Source organism: Ranitomeya variabilis, chromosome 2 (genome assembly GCF_051348905.1).
Source record: "Ranitomeya variabilis isolate aRanVar5 chromosome 2, aRanVar5.hap1, whole genome shotgun sequence".
Classification (NCBI taxonomy): Eukaryota; Metazoa; Chordata; class Amphibia; order Anura; family Dendrobatidae; genus Ranitomeya; species Ranitomeya variabilis.
In genome coordinates, this window is record NC_135233.1 from 795,643,345 (window position 1) to 795,665,683 (window position 22,339).

Below are 22,339 nucleotides of genomic sequence, written 5' to 3' on the forward strand. Positions count from 1 at the left end.
TTGCTCAACTTTGCTAAGGCAATCCCATAGATGTAGAATGGTGTGGATATCTGGCAGCCACACTTTTGCTCCATTCAAGATGGAGGTCTGTAGAGCATGGTTACTGAATTCCAGAGTCCCATTCTTGGATTCGCTGGGGGTTCCAATTGTTAGGACCCTAGGGATCAGTCAGTTATCACCTACCTGATAAGACAATTTTAGATTTAATATTTCAGATAACCCAGAGAGTTATCCAAGTTCTGTATTGTAAGAGTCAAGCTCAAGCACAAGGCGCTGTCCACTTTTTCGTTCAACTCTTTGTCTCAAATTCAGATTTGATAATTTATAGCATTTTATAGTATCTAAGAAGTCTATCTAAAGATATGACTAACATCAAATAAATTTAAAAAATGGGTTGTCTAGGACGTGATAGTTCTGATTTACCTTTAGGATAAGTCAGCAATGTCCCAGGGGTGGGGTCCAACACCCAGCACCACCACCAATAAGCTGTTATCAGCTCCGGTGACGGTTGGATGTCAGCTGCGGACCTCAGACCTGCACAGCTCCGTACACTGTGTAGTGGCCCTTCCTGAGGACTGTGGCCCGGCGCCTATTGACGTGAACAGGCACCGCATATAGGAAGCCATTCTGTTTCGACTTCCTGTAGGGCTCAGCTCCAGTTGCACCCGAATGTGGGTAAGTGTGTGGGGTCTCACACTCTCTCAGGTCTGACATTAAAATTCTACCCAAAGATAGGTCATCAATATCTCAGTCCTGGAAATACTTTTATCAGTTAATAAAATATCAATGCGAAGAAAATGAAACAAGGACATGACTATCACTAGAGGAGTAATAAACCTGCTGAAATGTAATGCTCTTTCTTCATGAGTCCTGAATAACCCAGCGCCCACCACGGATCAGAAGCTTTCTGTGTACTCTGTGCATAGGCAGAAAGCTTCCAATTAGTGGTGTAGAGCTCAGGTTTCCAAGAACTGGTAGATCTGCAGCCAATAAAGCAGTGATTTTACCAAAACTACAGCAGGCAGCCCAGTAAGTGATGCATCAATGATCTCGGGGTCCCTGCCACTATATTATGCTGCTCTCAGATGGGGTAGCCAAAACCTGGTGACAGAATCCTTTTATCCTTTTGCAGCCATATTGAAATCAATGGTTGCTGCAGCCATCAGTATGAGGCATCATTTATATTCCTCAGTATGAAGGTTGTTTGCCTATAAGTAAATGAAAACCCAAATCAAATGAACGCCACAAATCTTGGCCGTGCTAACGACTGACATTAGTATCTGAAGACGCATTGCAGAGAATTCCTACGATGCAGCCATATTGTGGAGCAGGACGAGACGCTTCAGAGCATGCAGTAACCTTGGAAATTAAAACTGCTCAATACAGACACAATATTTCCCACTAAGAGACGGAGATCTTTGACATTTCATCGCTAAGAAGCGTGACCTTCTGTGGGTTGCAAACTCCTTCCTACCAGTGATATCGATCAGAGTCTTACTTTGGGGGCAAGAGACAGAATGATATTACTGGCTATTATCTCCGGGGTTTGTGAAAGTCTGGTGGAACGACGTCATGAACTGTGATATTCTGCACATAAAAATTAATGATCCAGTTATTTCCTTAAGCTGTTTATGTTGAGTGTATAGGCAGGAAAAGTTCCCAGCATATGAGTTACACAGAGGCTGTGACGGATGACATGTAATGGCATACAAACTGCCTCCTCGGAGGGGAAGAGGGCTTGAACTCTAGTGCCACCTACTGGAAGTAGCAATCCTAACAGTCAATATAGACCCTTTAATGAGCTTTGGCCTCTGATATGGCCAAATCAAATCTCTTGCTTTGCACTGAGGAGGGGCAACAACCGGAAACACGTGACTGGAAATTGAGATTCTGGTTTGGCTTTTATCCAAAATCATGTGGCAAAGATTGTTAAAGGATTGATACTGACTTTTCGATTGCTACTTTCAATAGACGGCACTATAGTTCAAGTGCTTTTCCTCTCTGAAGAGACAATTTGCATATTTAATTTCCCAAAGCAGCATTGCATGGCCTATAAGTCTCCTTACCATGTCAAGCATGTAACTTTACATAATATAAGGGTATCCATCCTTCCTAGCTACCATTTTAGAAAAGCACATATCGTGCATACATTTTGTTTAATGGAATTCTCAGGATGCCATATCCACATCCACTCTCAGTGGTTAGCACTGTTGCTTTGTAGTGCTGGGGTCCTGGGTTCAAATCCCACCAAGTACAGCATCTGTAAGGAGTTTGCATGTTCTCTCCGTGTTTGCGCGGGTTTCCTCCGGGTTCTCCGGTTTCTGTAAGGAGTTTGTATGTTCTCTCCGTGTTTGCGCGGGTTTCCTCCAGGTTCTCCGGTTTCCCTCCACACACCAAAGACCTACTGACAGGGAATCTAGATTATGAGCCCCATCGGGGACAGTGATGATAATGTCTGTAAAGCGCTGCGGAATTAATGGGACTATGAAAGCAAGTAAAATAGGTAAATATATACTCAATGTCTAATCAGCCAAACTGAAGCAAGAAGCCAACCTTTTGTTCTCCATCTAATGAACCCCCATAGACATATTTGGCGTGTATATCGGCAGTGTTCCAGGTGTTCGCGTGAAATTACATTGAAGTAATTTATCTATCAAGAAAACCAATCTAAAAAAAGGATCCCCTGTAGATGGCCACACATCTGCCAATAAACTGATATTATAGCCACTCATTTCAAACACATAGGTGCCCCAAGTCATCCAGTGTGGCAGTCGCGGTTGCCAATGGCTTTCTACAATGACTAATACTGTAAAGTGGGATCAGAGTAGGGATCCTGCTATGATCAGGGCTGTGGAGTCGGTAAGCCAAACCTCCGACTCCTCAACTTCCATGACACTGACTGACTCCACCAAAATGGGCTCCGACTCCACGACTCTGACTCCGCAGCCCTGGCTATGATGTCTATGTTGGCTGCGTATTTAATAAAATGGTTACACTGATGTGACACACCATTTAGTAACCCTTTGGAAAAGGTGTAAAAAAATCAAAGTCCCTACATCTTTCCTACAGCCCACCATCCTGTGACTGCTCTTCCATATACTCTATACTCTGAACACTCCAGCTATTTTGGCTAGTAGAAATAGAATATAATGCAATTGTCTAATATTAATGGTAGAATCCTCAGATCTAATTTATTCTTACTGATAATTTACATTGTTTAAAAAAAAAGTATTAATCTTAATGCAAACATTTTATTTAGTTTATAATGCAAACCTGCCTCCTAAATTAAATTATGTTCCCAAGCAGTAATGTACTATAATGTACTATAGCCCCCTACCCAAAACTGATCACTGGCGCATATGATCTAGGAGAAGGGTCGTTTTGTCTTTAATCATACAATAAACCTTAAATATGTGAATCACTACCACGTATTGTTCTGTAAAGCTCAGTAATTACATTATTGGGTGTCAGACGCGGAATCTTCAATGAATGATCAAAGTGCACCTGCGCTGCTAAGGGACCACCTCCAAGAGAAGCCAACACGACAAGCCAGCCAGCAAGCAAGCATGCCAAATGAATTAGCTTCAAAATGTGAAAGGAAGGATGGAGAATGGCGCTGCTCACTTCAGTCTGCTGAACAGGAAATGGTCCAAAGCCTTATGCCTTCAAAAGGTTTACTGGAAAAAAACACGGAAAAAAGACTAAAGCAAATTATAATTACTATAACGTAAATTAAGGATGTACTAAATATAGTGGAATTTGGAAGTTGGATTTATCAGGTGGTCTAACAATAAGAAGGTCGACGTGTACTGGCAAGTGAGATGCTAGGACTTGTGCCCCTGGGAATAAGAAATATTCCACAATGCATTCAAGCAGCACCACACTGGAGACAGGAAGGCGGCAGAGCACTGTTATGGGAAACATGGTAGAAAGGATCAGTGAAGTGGTCCAATTTTGTCACATCTGTCATGTGTGCATATGAGAGCCATCAATGTTTTTCATAGATCGCACTCGTATCTAGAATAGTGAATGGGGTCATTTACATGGAGGAATATACGATTTTGATCAAAATGTCATGTCAAAATTGGCAATGCAAATCTAAGGTCTGTGAAAAAAAATGGACGGCACCTGGATGCCATCTGAGAGCTGTTCATTTTTTACTGACTACTAGATAGGAAAAAGAGGAAAACGTTTTTTTTTTTTTTTTTTATAGTAAAACAGATCAAAGGCATGCCAAACACTTATGAAAAAACTGACACTGCCCAAACTGTGATGAAACTGACAAAGAAAAAAAAAAAAAGAACACTGAAGAAACTTGGACTGATTGTCTCGTACAAGAAAATCAGTGACGTCTAAATGAGCCCCACTGGTTAAATTTCTCTTGTGGAGACTTGCATCGCCTCAAGAGAAATTGACATGGTGCAGTCTGGAGAGACGCGCTGCAGGTCCATCTCCACGGGCAGACATCTGTGGACACATTGTGGACATGGGATTTCTTAAAATCTCATCTACTATGCTGTAACATCTGGACACTGCACAAGTACGCAACATTTACTGATTGTGATATCTCTGTTAGGGTATGTGCAGACAATCTATACAGTTGCAAAAGCCACAAGGAATTGTGACTATATCGGTTGTCACCTTTGATCTCAGGCCCTCATACACATTAAACTAAAGTTGGTGGGATTGACCTACCATCTAATGTGTATCAGATTTCTTCCAACTTTCCCTAAAAGAGGAGTTCAATGAAGGTAGGGATCCGGCAGTTGGAATTTAAATGCCTAACCCTTTTGTTCTTCAGAAAATAGGCAGCTGCCAGGGCTCTATGACACTGGCTTTCTCTGCTCGCTCCTTTGAAAACACATGAAAGCTACTTTATGTGCATGACCAGCTCTACTGCCTGTGCATTTGATGATAAATGGCTCACTTGATTGCTCGTCCTGATAAAATGACAGCTGATCATCAGTTCCAGAGAATTCCAAATTCAGATGGAATTAACAGAACTGAATTTCCTGCTTTCAAACCACAGCCACCACAAAAATCATCAAACCTATAAAAATATATATATTATCAAGTTTTAGCTGCAATTTTCATGCTGTTGGGCCAATTTTTTACATTTGGGGTGGAAGGCCTCTTTAACACATGTCGGAAAATCTAAAATCAGTTTGCAGAATAGAAAAAGAAGCTTTCTATTCTATTGTAAAAGACAAGTACACAAGCGGCGCAGGTGGAGGGAGAAGGAGAAGTTGATCGACTTCCTTTTCCACTGATGATGGTTTACAAATGGAATTAAGCTGATTAGCAATTAGACTCCTGCTTTATGTCAAATTGCATGTATGCAGTCAGTTTGGTGTTAACGCTGCTTCAATGGAAGGCAGAAAACAAGCACAGCTGCTGTAGTGATCTGCCAGCAGCTTTACGTGCAGCTGTGTAAGGGATGACTGTGCGTTACATTTCATGAATCCTCATCTGGCACACTAGATGCATCTTCGCAATCCAAGAGTATAGAAGTGATCTCATCTCTACTCATCCGTCATGTAACAAAGAAAGAAAACAAACAAACGGATAAATCGCTAGCCGCTGATTACCAACCAGTACCTCATTAACCAGGACCACGGGCCCGGCTGCCTAACGACGGCCGATGCTTTCCAGATTTTATACTAAACTCTTGAGTGTTGGATGTTTAAATAGTTACAGGCTCGAAATGGTAAAAAAAAAAATGATTACGACACTCGGCATACACCATGTCTGCTGAACTGTGGCTGGGTTAGACACTTATACGGATCACAGACCCTCGATTAGTAAGGTTCAACCTTTGGCAAATACCAGGGGAGTCGAAGCTAATGTAGACAGAGTGTCAAGATCTACTAAAGCAAGTGGTGGCAAGACACGGAAGACTAAATGGCTCATCCTGGCCTTTTATAAACTGCTCAGGATACTGGAAATCCTTTAACTTCTTCACCGTACTCGATCTTCAGCCTGTACACTGGAATCCCTTAACAAAATATAATCTCTCTGTACAAAATAAAGTTATAGAAACCATGAGAGACTGAAAAATACTTTCTGAAATAGAAACAAAGTGACAGCACGTCAAATTTTCACCGGCATGAATCATTCCAAGCACAGTAGGCATATTATCTGTGATGAGGCTTTGTTATGAGCATTATTGAAATTTACATCTTTTTACACAATTACGATTGCAAGTAACCTGCCAAAGAATCTGAGGCAGGAAGTGTGAAAAATACTCATTTATTTCCTTCCTCATGCAAGTCTATTCTGCATAATGACATTTTTAGCATACAGAACGCGATGCATCGAGAGAAGAGAACAGACGTACTAATGCTGTCAAGCTCACCTTTATCTTCGACAGAAGAGCATCGATGGACGACTCCAGGTCCTTCACCTGTTTGCTCATCTCCGGCTTCCCTTCTTTAAGAGCATTCACAACTTCATTGAATCTGATAAGCCTAGATTTCAGTGTTCGCACCTTCATCACACCTTCAATTCTTGAAAATAAAATGGAAATTGTATTTTAGAAAGGCATGAAGTATATTTCAATAATCTGTATATGCACAAGCCCCCCTGTATCTTAGTATTTCCAGCTCTATTTTATATACACTCTTTAATACTGAAATTGCATCACCAAAAAGGACAAGTCATGGAGTTCTGGAGATCACAGGATCAAGACATGTTAATATTGTTATATAATGTTAATGCAAATGATGAAAAAAAACAATATTTTCAAAGCATGTCAATATATTCAGTATCAAGTCCCAGTGCCACACGCATAAACACATGTACTTAAACGCCTTGGTATGGTATCAACAAGGTTATTGTTGGTTGTCTGAGGTATGTTCCTCCATATTGTATGCACTTGGTAAATCAACAAGATCCTCTGTTGGTAGCTCTCAAATAATTACATCCCAGTAAAGGTCGATGGGAGACTAGTTCGGAGATGCTGCAAGTCGTGATAGCGTATTTAGGACACATAAGCTGCTCACAGTAGCACAAGCAATATCTGGACTTGCATTGTCATGTTAGAAAATGGCAGGCAAAATTTCCCTTTGCCACGTGAAGGCTTCATAATTGCATTCCCACGTGGTCTCCAGACCAATCTTTGGTTGTCATCAAGTCAAAAACAAAATCAGGACTCATTACTGAAGAGGAAGATCTCAATTCTAACCACCATTGCCATCTTGCTCTGAACTATGATATTCTTTGAGAGTGGTGAAGTGAGGTCACAAGCAGGACATTTGGCTCAGGCATACAACTTGTGAAGTTTTGTGCAGACACTACTAGATGGGATAGTCTTAGCAAGTGGTGTTTAATTTAACGTGCAGTGGACCACTCTGCAACATCCTTGGAAGTAAAGTCACACCAGCCTTACTCCCAGAATTGTTGTGTGGGGTGGAATAATGTACAGTAGCCCGGCCCCTCTAGTCTTCATTTAAGGTACACTAAAAGCTCAGCTTTACATTGATTTGGTCGTGGAACTAGTGGTACGGTCAATTCTGCAATGTGTCACAGGAGCCATTTTTTCAACACGATAATGCCAGGTCGCGTTTTGTTCTTCATCCAGTGAACATTCTGACCTATATGTGTTAATATGGTCTGTAGCACCTTCGGACTTGTCGCCTATCAAGGACATCTGGTACGCAATTCATTTGTTGACAACTGTAATGGGAGCTGCCAGCTGTGGATCTTATGATTTGCGTGTCTAAGTGCATTCGGCGTGGCAGAACATTCCTCAGATAACCATTAAAATCCTAATCGATAACATGCCAAAGCTTGTAAGTGCAGGGTCTTCTGCACGTGGTGCTCATACTCCATATTGAATACAAGATGTTTTAAACATTTAGTTTCCATTTTTAATATGGTAATTTGTATAACATTAACATAAAGTGATTTTCATAATTCCCCAATTTTTCCTTCTTGGTGTTGCAATTTCAATTGTGAGGTGTGTATCATTTTACATATACCCTGATCAGCTACAGCGAGTGAAATAAGTATTGAACACATCACAAATTTTCTAACTGTATTTCTAAAGGTGCTATTGACATGAAATTCTCATCAGATGTTGGTAACAAACCATCCAATATACACAGATAAAGGAATCAAACCATAGATGTCCATAAATTAAAGCACACTCCAGTGTTTTTTTTTCCAGTGAGGGAGTTGTGCTTTAAATGTTCTTATACTTACCTGCATGTCTATGTGACCCAGAACGGTGCTCTCACAGATGTATTGAAAAGTGACCTTCATAGATCTCTATGAAACACTGGAGCTGCCGGCAGATCACTTTTCGCCAGAGAGCGATGTGAAGCGGTGGAAAAAGATGAAGGAGGAACCCAAGTATGAGACAGGCAGAAGGGGAATTACATTTAAAGGACCACTTCAGTAGTGCAATAAAAAAACGCTGAAGTGGTACTTTAAGGTATGTGTAATAATGATAAAATACATAGGGAAAAGGTATTGAACACACTTACTAAAAATTAGTGAATACTTAAAAGCCTTTGTTGGTGATGACAGCTTCAAGATATCTCTTGAATGGAGAAACTAGTCACATACATTGCTCAGGTGTGATTGTGGTCCATTCTCCCACACACTCTTCAAATTCTGAAGGTTCCGTGGGCTCCTTCTATGAATTCTGAGCTTTAGTTTCCTCCCATAAAAGTTCTATTGAATTCAGGTCAGCTGATTGGCTGGGCCATTCTAGCAGCTTTATTTTATTTCTCTGAAACCAATTGAGAATTTCCCTGCTGTGTGTTTGGGATCATTGTCTTGTTGAAATGTCCACTCTAGTTTCAACTTCATCATCCTGATAGGTGGCGGCAGATTTCTATAAAAATGTCTCGGTACATTTGTCCATTTATCCTTCCATCATTTATACAAAGTTTGCCAGTGCCGTATGCTGAAAAATAGCCCAACACCATGATGTTCCCACCTCCAAATTTCACTGTTGGTATGGTGTTTTTAGGGTGTTAAGCAGTGCCTTGTGGTCTGCAAAAGGCATCCAAAAGGTTAAATTTTGGTCTCATCTGACCAGACTATATTCTCCCAGTATTTTCACTGGCATGTTGTTGAGTAAATTTTTGAACGCACTTGAACATGCTTTTTGTTCAGCAATGGAGTCTTTCGTGGTGAGCGTGTATACAGGCCATGGAGGTTGAGTGCATTACTTATCATTTTCTTTTAAACAATTGTACCTGCTGATTCCAGGTCTTTCTGTAGCTGTCCACAGGTGGTTATTAGCTCTTGGACAACTCTTTTGATACTTCTTTTCACTCCTTTGTCTGAAATCTCACGAGAAGCATCTGTCGTGATTTAAGGTGAAATCATGCTCTTTCCACTTCCGGATTATTTTCCCAACAGTACTCACTGGATCCTTCAGTAGTTTTGAAATTCTTTTGTAACCAATGCCATCAGTATGTTTTTCAACAGTAAGGTTGCAAAAGTCTTGAGACGTCTCAATTTTAGCCATCATGAGATGTTTCTTGTGGCACCTTGGTATTGGCCATCAGTTGAATCAGCTCATTTTATTTTTCAATAAATGGCAAGATTACTTTCTAATTACTGATAGCTGGTGTCATGACTTTCCATGGCTTTTTGCACCTCTCTTTCTTCATGTATTCCCTGTGTTCTTTCTCATTATTACACATGACTTAATTTATGGACATGTATGGCTTGATTTCTTTACCTGTATCAGATTGGATGGGATGTTATTGACATCTGGTGTGAATTTCATGTCAATAGCACCTTTAGAAATGTATTCACTTTGAAAATAGGTGGTGTGTTCAATACTTATTTCACCAGATGTATAATACCAAAACCATTGCCTAATACTGCGTATGACCCTATTGTGCTGCAAAGACAACTGTGACCTTTTAAGGCATGACCTCTGAAAGGGATTCCTATCAGTTTAGACCCCTCAAAACTGCTGACAATTTAGGTTGACAGAAAGAACAGCTTAAACATAACACTACGTCCATGGTCATGTTGGATTTCTGTCCAAGTAATCCAAGTACGAATCCATGATGCAATGCAGGTTTGTCAGGAACGTCCCTTCATATTCAGTGTCCATGGTCCTCTGCACCTTCCTCTTACGCCTCAGTGACATTTTTTAGAGGTTTCATGATTGGATGCCACAGCCATCACTCAAAAGTAGAGGGAAAAGTCTGGGGAGCATTCAGAGCGCAGAACCTGTTCTTTTAGTTTAAAACTCCCCTTAAAGGGGTTGTAAAGGGATTTTTATTTTTACGGCTTATTCTTGAGCTAGGCTATCAATTTATGGTTGGTGAGGGTGCAACACCCAGCACCCCTGATCAGCTGTTCCCGGACCAGGCTGGATGTTCTTAGCTGCGGAGGTGCACGGGACAGCTCAGTCATCTGTATAGTGGCTGTGACAGTTTAGTGCACATCTGCCCCCTCATTTAAATATAAAAGTCCCATACAACTCCTTTAAGTTGTGAGTTCCTCAGTTATTTTTCCAGCACATCTTGAACACTATCATGTTCCTCAAACCACTTCTGAACAATCTGTTTTTTGCAGAAGGCCAGGCCACATTATCCTACTTAAAAGCCGATGCCCTTAGGGAACACATGTGAAACTTGGTAATAGTTGGTGTAACAATCACCATAATGCATAATTAAACAGAGAACACTATTGCCGAATACTTATGGCTATTAGTCCATAGAGACATGCAGATCCACAGTTACTGGTTTACAACCCTAGCACCTACTTTTCCCTATTGTGGCTGCTTATCGTCAGTTTTGGCATAAAACTGAGAAGACGTTAATGGGAACCAGTCACCAGGTTTGGCCGATATAAGATAAGGCCATCACCTTTCAGGGCCGATATACAGCATTCTATAATGCTGTATATCTGCCCCCAAACTGACCTGTAAGAGAAGAAAAATAAGGCCGGGGTCACACTTCCGAGTGTGGTGCGAGAAACTCGCGCGAGTCTCTCGCATCAACACCCGGCACTGCCGCCGGCACTCAGGACTGGTGCGTGTGGCTGCATGTATTTCTATGCATCCGCACACTCAAGTCCTGAGTGCCGGCGGCAGTGCCGGGTATTGATGCGCGAGTTTCTAGCATCACATTCACAAGTGTGACCCCGACCTCACTTTTATAATACTCATCTTTTGTAATATGCAGGGGCGCGGTGCCGAGTCATCCACACGAAGCATGCAGGAGGGCGGCATCGCAAGAAGAAGGGAGGCACCTGACCAAGACCAGCGACGCCCATCGGACCAGACCGCCCCCTGGGTGAGTATAATAAAACTGATTTTTCTTCTCTTACAGGTTGGGGGCAGATATACAGCATTATAGAATGCTGTATATCAGCCCTGAAAAGTGATGGCCGTATCTCTTATCGGCCAAAACTAGCGACAGGTTCCCTTTAACATGAAAATGCTTAAAAGATGACAAATGCCTAGCGCTTCATTCCCATGGTTAATTTTAAAAAGCACGATCGAAGAAATACAAGCAGAAATGTATCCAGTGCTGATAAACAAAAGATATGGCATCTGTACCAATAAAAGTAGCTGTTAAAATGTAAAAACAAGATGATGGCAGCGTTATGTTTATGTTGTTTCCAAAAGGAAACATATCATCTACTCTGTCAACTGATTGGGATGAATTGCTCAATCTCGAAATCTGTAATGGCGGTCTCATTTCACATAGGTATCGAACACCTGTTCTAGATTACAGCCTTACGTGTCTGAAAAGCAATCTGTGATTGTGAGAACAAGTAGTCGGATCAGGCTGGCAGGAATAAAGGCATGGAGAGAGAAAACAAACGACAAATCATGGGATGGCTGAAAGAGAAAACGGATTCTGCACGCAGCCTTCATTCTTACCGTGGTTTGTGCTTCTTTCTGCAGAGCCACATCCGAATGGTCTTTTGCATCTTAATGCAAGCTGAAGCCCGATACTTTATTTTATTTTTTACTTTAAAAGAAAAACAGAAAATCATTTTCAATTGGAATTTATTATTATGGAAATCATAAGCACACAAACCAGTAAAACTTTTTTTTTTTTCTTTAACTTTAAAATGCTGTGGAATATGATGGCGTAATATAAGCGAGTAAATAAATAACTTTAATTCTGGCTGTCAGACAACTAGCTGCAGCAGGAGCCTCCCCTAGTTTCTCTAACCATGTCAAATTAGCCCCCCAACGTGATCAATACATTTATTTTTCTATCTAAAAATGCTGAAAGATAATAATGGAGTCCCTGATGTCAATATGAGCATTGAGTATACCGTCACAATATGTCTCCATGACATTTATTATTATTATTAATGAACAGCTATGCTCTCGGAGCTGGGACAGAATAGCAATGAAGGCATTCAGCACATTTCGAGCAGAATCACAAAGCTGCCAAGCTTCCTATTCACTCACAGCAATCCATTAAAAAGCTCATATTTGCAAAATTGACTTTATCTGTGCAGAAAATAAAGAAATGTTTTATTTGATTGTCAGAGAATTACATGGCTTTCCCCAGCATAACCCAATGACTGCTTCGGAGTTTCGAGAGCTTTTAACATGGTAAAAATAACACAAGCACATAGGAAATGATGGCGAGCACCGGCGGCCTGGAGATTGTAATGGACAATGCCAGCAGCTCAGCATTTCTACATGCGCTGAATGGTTCCAGCTGTCAGGGAAGAGCACTAATGGGCTTCCTGCTCCTGCATCTCAATGCCCCCATAGCACACTCTGGCTGGCCGGGCAGATTTAGGAGCTGGCGGAGGTGTTAGTGACTGCAGAGGTACAAGACAATGTTAGCGGCTGACAAGTAGCAAACTCCACGAGCAACGACTATCCACTTGGGAATAACAGAAATACTGCGAGTTACATTTATCATCCCAAGGTCTGGAACTTGGAGACATCCTGACGGGAATCTTTAATGTCCATCTTTTGGGATGCATAGATCACAGGGGCAGAATGGCTCTGCAGCGTCTGTTCCCTATATTAGCGATGTGAGGCCCATGAGAAGATCGAAAGACATTGTCTTGTGAAATCAGTTATTACCTCTTCACACGATATGCGATACCCTGGTCAGTGGCGTTGACAAACACTAATTGGTAGAACTTTTATTCCCATAAGAATGGATCTGCATTCCACAGGCTAGACATCTGCTCCATTCATTCCCTACGGGGTTGCTGAACTCCGCTTTTTCCTGCAGTCCCATAGAGAATGAATGGAGAGGTGGTCAGTTGTCAAACCTGCACTCCAATTTGTAAAGGGGGATCAAAGTTTCCAGTCAGGGATAAAAATTCTGCCATCTGCAAGTCCCAGCGGTCAGACACCACCGACTGATCAGTAAGTGATCACCTATCCTGCAGATAACTGGATCACTGGACAACGCTTTCAAAAAGAATCTGCCAGTAGGATCAACCCTCCTACACCGTCTATATGGGCATGTAGAGCATAGGAAGCTGAATAAAATGATACCTTGATATCTGCAATCCGATGTCTTAGTCGGGAGAAATCCACATTTTTCCTAATATGTAAATGAGCTATTAAGATCTATGGGCCGGACATAGATCTCCCTGAGAATTTGCCTCTAAGGCTTACTTTAAATGAAATGGGGAGTTATCAGTGTGAGACATGTAGATCAGAAGAGAATACCGTCAGTCATTACATGTCTCACACTGGTAACGTTTAAAATAAACTCTGGAGGCAGATTCTCATGAAGATCAATGTCCGGCCCATAGATCTTAACAGCTCATTTACATATTAAGAAAAACGTGGATTTCTCAGGAATAAAACATCAGATCGTAGATATCAATGTATCATTTTATTCAGCTTCCTATGATCTACATGCTCATATACGCAGTTTAAGAGGGTTGATACTACTAATTTTGGCAACAAGGAGTTTCATTACAAATTTTGCACCATTATAGCTTTTACAAGCTCTATGTATCAAGTCGCATTCAACTTTAATGTAGTCTGTGGTCATATAGCAGCTGAGAGGAGCTCAGAAAAAGACTGATAACATTTATTGTAAAATTGCCCCAAAAGGTGTCAAACCCCTTTAATAAGCACTACGATAGGCAGTATATACCATATGTGAATGTTATTAGCCTCTATATTTAAATTTAACTACTTGTTTTGTGTAACACGATGGCTCACCGAGTGAAAGGGGTTCTCCACTTTGAACAAAGAGGACCCATATGGCTTGCAGGCACGTAAAATAAGCTAGACAGGACTCATCCCGCTTGGTGCCAGCATCGTGCTCTCGGCTGCTGCTCCAATCTCTGTATAATGGCCGCAGGACTTCAGTTACAGTGGGGAACACTTTGAGGAAAATGGAAAACCCCTTTAACTTGGCAGGTTTACGGCCATTATTACGGAAAGTCATGTATGACATATTAAGGCAAGAACAGACTCCGCTCTGCAAAATTGGTGAACTCCGCTCCATCTGATGTAAAGGGATAGCGCAATGAAATGCCATACTTTATACAGTCCTGAATATAGCAAACTGATAAATGTTCTCTAGCACCAGCTGCAAAAACTATATATCTGTATTTTACTTCTGTAGCAACTAAAACTTGGTCCGGACCGGACCGGACCGCGACGCCCATCGGACCGGACCACAGCAGGACCGCCCCTGGGTGAGTATAATCTAACCTGTTTCTCTCATCTTTCAGGATACATCGGGGGCTTATCTACAGCATTACAGAATGCTGTAGATAAGCCCCTGATGCCGGTGGCCGCACCTCATCTTCCATTTTTGGGGTGACAGGTTCCCTTTAAAAGAATCAGATACACAGTTCTGGAAAATACATCTGTTTTAAATAGAAAAAAAAGAAAATGTATATTTTTGCATAGTTTTTAACCATTTAAAATAAGGATAATCATATTTGACCATATAAAAGCTTCAATAAAATAAACAGCGCCGATTCGCTTTCATATACAGCACCGTGCTATTCCATGGAATATTATTAGGTCTCATTCACATTTCTAGATTTTGTTCAGACTTTAAAAGGGATGTCCGGTCTAAAACTACAAGTCTGCAGTTACTCTGTGTGACTGCAGACTTGTGAATCGTCTGCGCACTACAAGGTTTCTCCAGTGCCGGCACCAGGAGCAGCGGTCATGTGACCGGAAGTAGGCAATATGCATACTCCTTGCCACATTCAGACTAGACTACACTTGTATTGAGAGAGGCCGCGCTCATCTAGTGGGAATGTGACATATTGCACTATTGTATTTTTAAGCCAAAACCAGGAGTGGGTGAGAAATACAGAAGTGGTGACGTGTTTCTGTTACACTTTTCCTCTGACTGTTCCACTCCTGGTTTTGGCTTACAAATACTGAGGTAAAAAACTCACCAAAACTCAACGTGTGCATGAGGCCTAAGCCGAGAAATACACTTTGCATTGAAATGTATTTGGTACGAATTAGTTTGCCAGGAGAAAGATCTGTGGAGACCCAGGAACATAAGTAGTATAAAATGATTACAAAAAACATATATTTTACTCATTTCACTCCTTAGCTATCATGGCGTCACAGCTCCTCATGGTGACAAAGAGTGAAGATACAGAGAGAAAACTGGAGCCATAAGAAGGAAATAGTGAGCCAGCGGAGTACCAGGTAGGCATCTGCGATGTCAGGATAGGTGAGGGGTGAGGTGTAATGTTTGGTTTGGTTTTATGCTATTGAGGGCCCTAAAAATAATTTAAAAAATGGAAGCTGGCTGGAAGGTATTTTTCCTAACATGTGCAAATAAGGAAAAACTGGTTACGGGGGAATGCAACATTTTACAAAGTTTGAAGCTAATTTGGTCTGGAATCAATGTGTTCAACTCTCGGAAGGAGTTATCAAATGTGTAAAAGAAAAAGGTAATTAACGTTATAATTGTACCAAAGACACCTAATTACCTGACACAACTTATGGAGTAACTGACATTTTAATTTTTATTACAAAAATCAATAGTACAGATGAAAATAAGAAACTTTGTAATGTATCTTATCAGAGAAATCTGCTTCTGTCTCCGCCAAAATTAATCTTTTATTCTCAATTCGCTAATAAAATCCATATTCAGTGGAGACAGATTATTATTACTGAGATGGGGAGAGGAGCTAGAAGCAGAGGACCGTCCTCCCCTATCTGCACAGAATCTTACTAGTAGCAGCTGCCATCTTTTATCTCAGTAGTGTGACAATCTGTCTTCACTGAATACACATTTTACCTGGAATTTTGCAGGCGAATGATCAGTCCTGAGGAGAAAGAAGCAAATTTCTCTGATAAAATACATTACAAAGTTTCTTACTTTCATGTCTACTATTGATTAAGGAATAACAATAGAAATGATTACTCTTTAGCAATATGGATGTAAGTTGGTTATTATAGGTTTGGATTCTTCTGGGACTCGGTGGAAATTTATTACGCAATAAATGATAAAATTAGGGTCAAAACAATAACGGACAAATGTATCTATCGTACAAAACTCAAACAATAATTTCTGCAATAAAAAGCGAGCACTTCTACAATTATTATGTGCCGACATGCATATCAGCAGGAGAAAGGTCAGCGCTCAGGACTCTACCCAATCTAGAGAGGATTAGGAAGTAAAATACTTCTTACACATTTCCATGCCTCGGAATACAAATGCAAATGGTTAACCTTATGAATGCCCATCTTATGCCTCGCCACACAATAATCCACTTACGTTTTATGACGGAAAGTGCACACCACTGGGCCTTCTTCCAGCGGCTGCAGATAAGCCAGTGATTGACACGCTTTATCAGTTCGGCTAAATGATCTGGATCAGACTTCATGATCTGGTCAAATTCGGCAAACTGAAAAGGAAAAAAATAAAGCCTCAATAGAAGGAAATAATAAAGGGGCCTTTAATTCAGATGACTATTTCACTCCGGATCTATCCGTTTGTATGTGACTAGGGTGAAATGAATATAAGTATAGGGTAACCTGAATAATATGGCGTATGTAGGGGTTGGAATATGCTCCAATTATACTTGATTTGGCCAAATTGTATTCTGTCTCTAATCCAAGAGCCATATCTATATGCTATATAAATAGCATATATGAGTCAAAGATATTCAGTCTCCGCTCACAGTCTGACTGACAGCTGCAGCTTGTACTGAGCAGTGAGAGATCTCAGCAGCAGAAGGGTGCAAGGACCCTGAAGAGCTGTCCATTGGGCTAGGTGGGGGAGATTAAAGGGGCTGTCCGGACTCTGGGTGCAAAGTGTACCGTCACTCCGTGTGACTGCAGACTTGTGAATCAGTGCACACGCTGTGACGAGGAGCAGGCAGTCATGTGACCACAATTTGCATACTCACACTCCGACTAGGCATGTCCAGCCTCACACTTGTACTGAGCGAGGCAGCGCACGTTTAGTTGGCACGAGACCGCATGTACGCAAATCGCATACTGAGGGTCACACACCAGCGAATCCTCACAGCGCAGTGAGCATGCCATTAGGATTCACAACTGTTCAGTCACATAGGGTGACTGCAGACTTGTACCCCAATGATGGACAATCCTTTTAAGTATACATTTTCAGAAAGGATTGTACTGCCATTCTAACATGAATTTTCATAGTAAGTACTCCAGTCTCATCAAGTTTAAGATCCATTTCATAATGAATGCAGTTTATATTGTGGTATCTGGTGACAGATCCTCTTTATAGGGTTATTCCCAAAATCCCAATTCATACACATATATTAATTAATTTCTGCCAATATAACTCATTTTTAAATCTGTCCCGTTTTGCACTTATCACCTCCTATAGGACATTTCTCCAGGCTCAAATTTACCCTCGAGTTGCCATTAAACCTGTCCTTCTGTAGTTCCACTGCTCCTGGTTAGTCATGCGCAGTCCAGTATCTGCACTGGATCCACCTCTATGTTCCTGTACAACGCTCTGCCTGCCAGATCTGAACTTCTGCCATTAATGTCAGTGTGTTTTTACACCATTGTTAGCTGGGTTCTAGCAGAGAAGCTTTGCTTGTACATAGGAGCCAATAATCGTCTGCCATAGGCATCAGCAGAGCAGCATTTGCAGTTTTACATCAGTGATCTGTCAGCAGCAGGCAACAAGCACAGCTCAGCTTATGTGTCCGCGCTGCACTGCAGGACAGCTGAGCTCTGCTATAACGAAGCAGGTAGCTACACTCAGTCATACAGATGGCGAACAGTATCTGTCAGTCAGGAGCAGAGAATGCACAGAGGCATAAGGCGAATTCTTCACTAAGAATAGCTTGTCAGGAGCACACAGGAGAGGGGGTCTTCAGCACTGAAGAGAAGCAAGTGCTGCTGGGAAATGTAGTTTTAGCATATATAAATAGGACTGCCCATTCAGTTATGTAAAACTGGGTACACAGAAGGTCAGAAATAGTTTAAAAAAAAAAAAAAAAGAATCTGTATGTTGGGTTTTGTATTAACGGGAATCTGAGAGGAGCATGACGTAGAGACAGAGACCCTGATTCCAGCAATGTGTCACTTACTGGCCTCTTAGTGCTACTTTGGTAACAATGTTGTTTTATCTGCAGATTATCATTAGAGGGACAAAGACTTGCCGCCAGGTAGACAAGCATAATAATGTAACCCCGCCCCCACCACTGATTGGAAGCTTTTTTCCCATGTACAGTGTGCACAGAACAGTGCCAATCAGTGATGGGGGCGGGGTCATACAGAGCTCAGCATTCAGAGAACAGCTAGATCTGCAGCAGAGAAAACAGGGATTTTATCAAAGTGACAGTAGGCAGCTCAGTAAGCGAGACTTTGCTGGACTCAGCCTCTACATGCTCTTAGATGGAGTAGCAAAAATCTGGTGACAGATTATGTGTGTGCTCAGCAAGTTACACCATATAGAGTCACTTTCCTATGGCAGACATCAGTCATTAATATATTTTTGTATATAAAACTAAAGGTACTTTTTTTCATGATAGTTTTCCCTCTTTGTAGGTTCCAGGCTTGTGGTAATGTCTTACATACACGGATGCTAAATACTGACCAATATGAAAGGAATTACATTTTATTGCTAGAATTTAAAGGGAATGCGTCACCTAATTTTCGTATAAAAGCTTCGGCCACCACCATCAGGGGCTTATCTACAGTATTCTATAATGCTGTAGATAAGCCCCCGATGTATCCTGAAAGATAAGAACAAGATATATTATACTCACCCAGGGGCGGTCCGGTCCGATGGGCGTCGCAGGTCAAGGAAGAGGACGTCCTCACATGAAGATGGGAGGCGCCGGACCCGAACCTGCGACACCCCTCGGACCGGACCGCCCCAGGGTGAGCAAAATCTAACTTGTTTTTCTTATCTTTCAGGTTACATTGGGGGTTTATCTACAGCATTACAGAATGCTGCAGATAAGCCCCTAATGGCGGTGGCCGCAGCCTATATACGAAAAAGGTGACAGATTCCCTTTAAAAGATCACATATAGAGCCGGAATATGATAGGAAAGCTAAATTAAACACAGAAGAAAAACTAAGATGATATAAATATATGCGGAAACAGGAAAAACTTGTGCAGATATAATAATATCATATAATGCACAAATGATGTCTGTGCGATATGTGGCCACAATACCCTACAGCACTTTATTCAAGGGTAAAGGAAAAAGAAAGGTTAATAATATCAGCTGAATAATACATCATAAGAAGTCCGGACCTTTATCCCAGAATCCTCACATTCAGAGAGAAGACACTTACCTTGCCAGGCCTGAAAAACACCTTCGTTAACCCAAATTTGTAATCATTTTCATTTAAGCCCAAGGCTTTGAACAGAGCCTGTAACATAAAAGAAACACATTAATAGGCTTGAATGTATACCCCTTAAAATAATCTTCAAAGCGAACAATAAATTATTGAAACATGAGCCGTTTTCGCAGAAGATTTTACTCAGCGTGAAAGGAATTCCTGTCACAATTAAAATGGCTGTGACATACCTTGCAGAAGAGCCTGGGGTCCAGACGAGACATCTTCTCCGGCATATACTTCTTGTACATGTTATAGAGTTCATGGAACGAGGCCCGGGATGGGAAGCCGCCCTGCATTAGGTCCAAGACCGACACCATTCCTGGGAAAAGAAGACAGGAGTTGTTTACTATGAGATACCTGCAAAACAGGAAACTAAGAAAAATTTAAAACATTAACGCCATTTGCTAGGATATTGTTTGAATCAAGTTTTTTTGTTTGAAAGAGCTTTTTGACGACCTTTGAAATTTACGGATATTAAAAAAAAAAATCGTGAAGTCTTGAAGTTTTTACTCTCTCCACTGAACCTCATAATGGATTGATGATTCCTCTTCTGTAGAAATCAAGTTTCAGCAGGCATCTCTTCACTGACAGGATTACTATGAAAAGTAACACCCATAAATAGATATGACAGGATCCCTCATTCACATAAACTGATAGTCACAGACCAACTTCTCCTTCTCCTGTATAATGCCCTCTGCACAGGTCACAGAGCATGCCCAGAGAGCTCTCCCATTCAGGTAAATAAACCTCTCTAGTCTATAATTTAATATGGCCCATGGGGCTACTGTATAAATGGTAACTGAACAGAGCAGTTGTAATGAGTGAACGTGCTTGGATAAGGTGTTATCTGAGCATGCACGGATGCCAACAGTGTCTTCAGCGTGCTGTAATAATATATTCGAGTCCCTGAGGCTGCATGTCTCGCGGCTGTTCCACAGCCGCAACACATGTAGGGATTGCCTGACAGACAGACATTCCCGGCATGTGTTGCGGCTGTCGCACAGCTGTGAAACATGCAGCCGTGAGGACTCAAACATATTATTCAAGCACGCCAAAGGCACTCGGTTAGCACCCGAGCATGGCCAAATAACAGCTTATCCAAGCACGTTCGCTCAGCACTACGGAGAAGAAACTTAGACAAGGTGTCTGCCGTCAATTATGGACAGAAAAAAAATCTACAATTTAGAAAAAAAACAAAAAAACATATGGGTATGAAGTAAAGTATGGCCGGAGGCCTGGCTGCTATAATTAAAAATGGCCACACCCAGAAAAGGAGAAGCTTTAAAAGAGAACCTGTCAGCTGGATTTTGCGAAGTACACACATGGCCATATTGGTGCTGTGGTACTGATAAAATGAACTTGAGGTAAAGAAATACGCTTTGTGGATTTTGCGTAATCAGGGTTTGAAGTTTTCTCATAATCGTAAGCTTCATGTGGAGGGGCGGGCTTCAAGCCCTCCACTGCTCCTTTTGTCTTTTGTCCTAGCCATTTGAATCACTTGCGCAAATTGACTTCCTGGCGGTCTTCAGTTAGGCCCCTTTCACACATCAGTTTTTTTTTTATCAGTCGCAATCCGTCGAATTTTGAGGAAAAACGAATCCGGCGACTGATGCCGCCGGATCCGTTTTTTTCTCATAGACTGGTATTAGTGACGGATGGCCTCACATTTCCATAGAAAATGGTTGGTCCGGCGGCCGGAGACGATGGACAAAGTAACGTTTTTTGTGTACATCGAAAAATCCGACAGGGACGCATCCATCGCCGTCCGTCGTTTGATCGAATTGAAGCCTATGGGCGCTGGATCCGTCAAATAATGGAATCCAGCGACAGATTCCATTTTTTTTTAACTGAGCATGCTCTGATTTATTTAGAATCTAAATTAGCCAGATCCGCTAGTCGGATCCGTAGAAAAAAACAAATCCGTCGCATCAGTTTTCCATAATCGTTGAGCCAACGAATTGTGACTGACAGCAAAAAACTGATGTGTGAAAGGGGCCTAAAATGGCGCCAGTTGCAGCACAGGACCAGATTGAGATCTCGGCACCATTTTCCTGAAGACTGCCAGGAGATCAATCTGCGTAAAACTGATAGAGACATACCTCAAGCAACTTGCTGTAATCACAGCAAAAGGTGGTGTAACAAAGTATGAAGTTAAAGGGGCCGAATAATATTGCACGCCCCACTTTTCAGTTTTGGAATTTCCACAAAAATGTAAAATAACCAATACATTTTGTTCAACTTCACAATTGTGTTCCACTTGTTGATTCTTCACCAAAAATTTACATTTGGTATCTTTATGTTTGAAACATGATATGTGGGAAAAGGTTGAAAAGTTCCAGGGAGCCGAATACTTTTGCAAGGCACTGTATGTATCTGCAGTGGAGTTACTCAGTGCAAAATGGAAAAGCGCAGTAGAATCAGGGGAGTGTGGGGATTTTTACTATGTACTTAGCTCAATTTTATGAGCAAGTGGCAGGTCTTCCTTTAACGTCAAATGTAGAACTAAACTAGTACACAGCAAATTCTGAAAAATGCATCCCCAGCTACAAACCTTTCGCACAACATAGTAGGATCGATGGGTTGTCATT

General features: G+C 41.4%; 1 protein-coding gene across 8 annotated transcripts in view; it reads right to left on the bottom strand.

The window, feature by feature from the left end:
* Positions 1-22,339, bottom strand: part of MYO6 (myosin VI) — a 278,543-nt gene that overhangs the window by 53,092 nt on the left and 203,112 nt on the right. For all 8 annotated transcript variants that reach the window (XM_077289865.1, XM_077289864.1, XM_077289863.1 and 5 more), the window contains exons 21-25: positions 19,940-20,070; positions 19,704-19,781; positions 16,686-16,815; positions 11,864-11,954; positions 6,356-6,506 (exon numbers count right to left, since the gene is read on the bottom strand). In XM_077289865.1, coding sequence (XP_077145980.1) covers positions 6,356-6,506; positions 11,864-11,954; positions 16,686-16,815; positions 19,704-19,781; positions 19,940-20,070 — 581 coding nt within the window. The remainder of the gene's footprint in view (positions 1-6,355; positions 6,507-11,863; positions 11,955-16,685; positions 16,816-19,703; positions 19,782-19,939; positions 20,071-22,339) is intronic.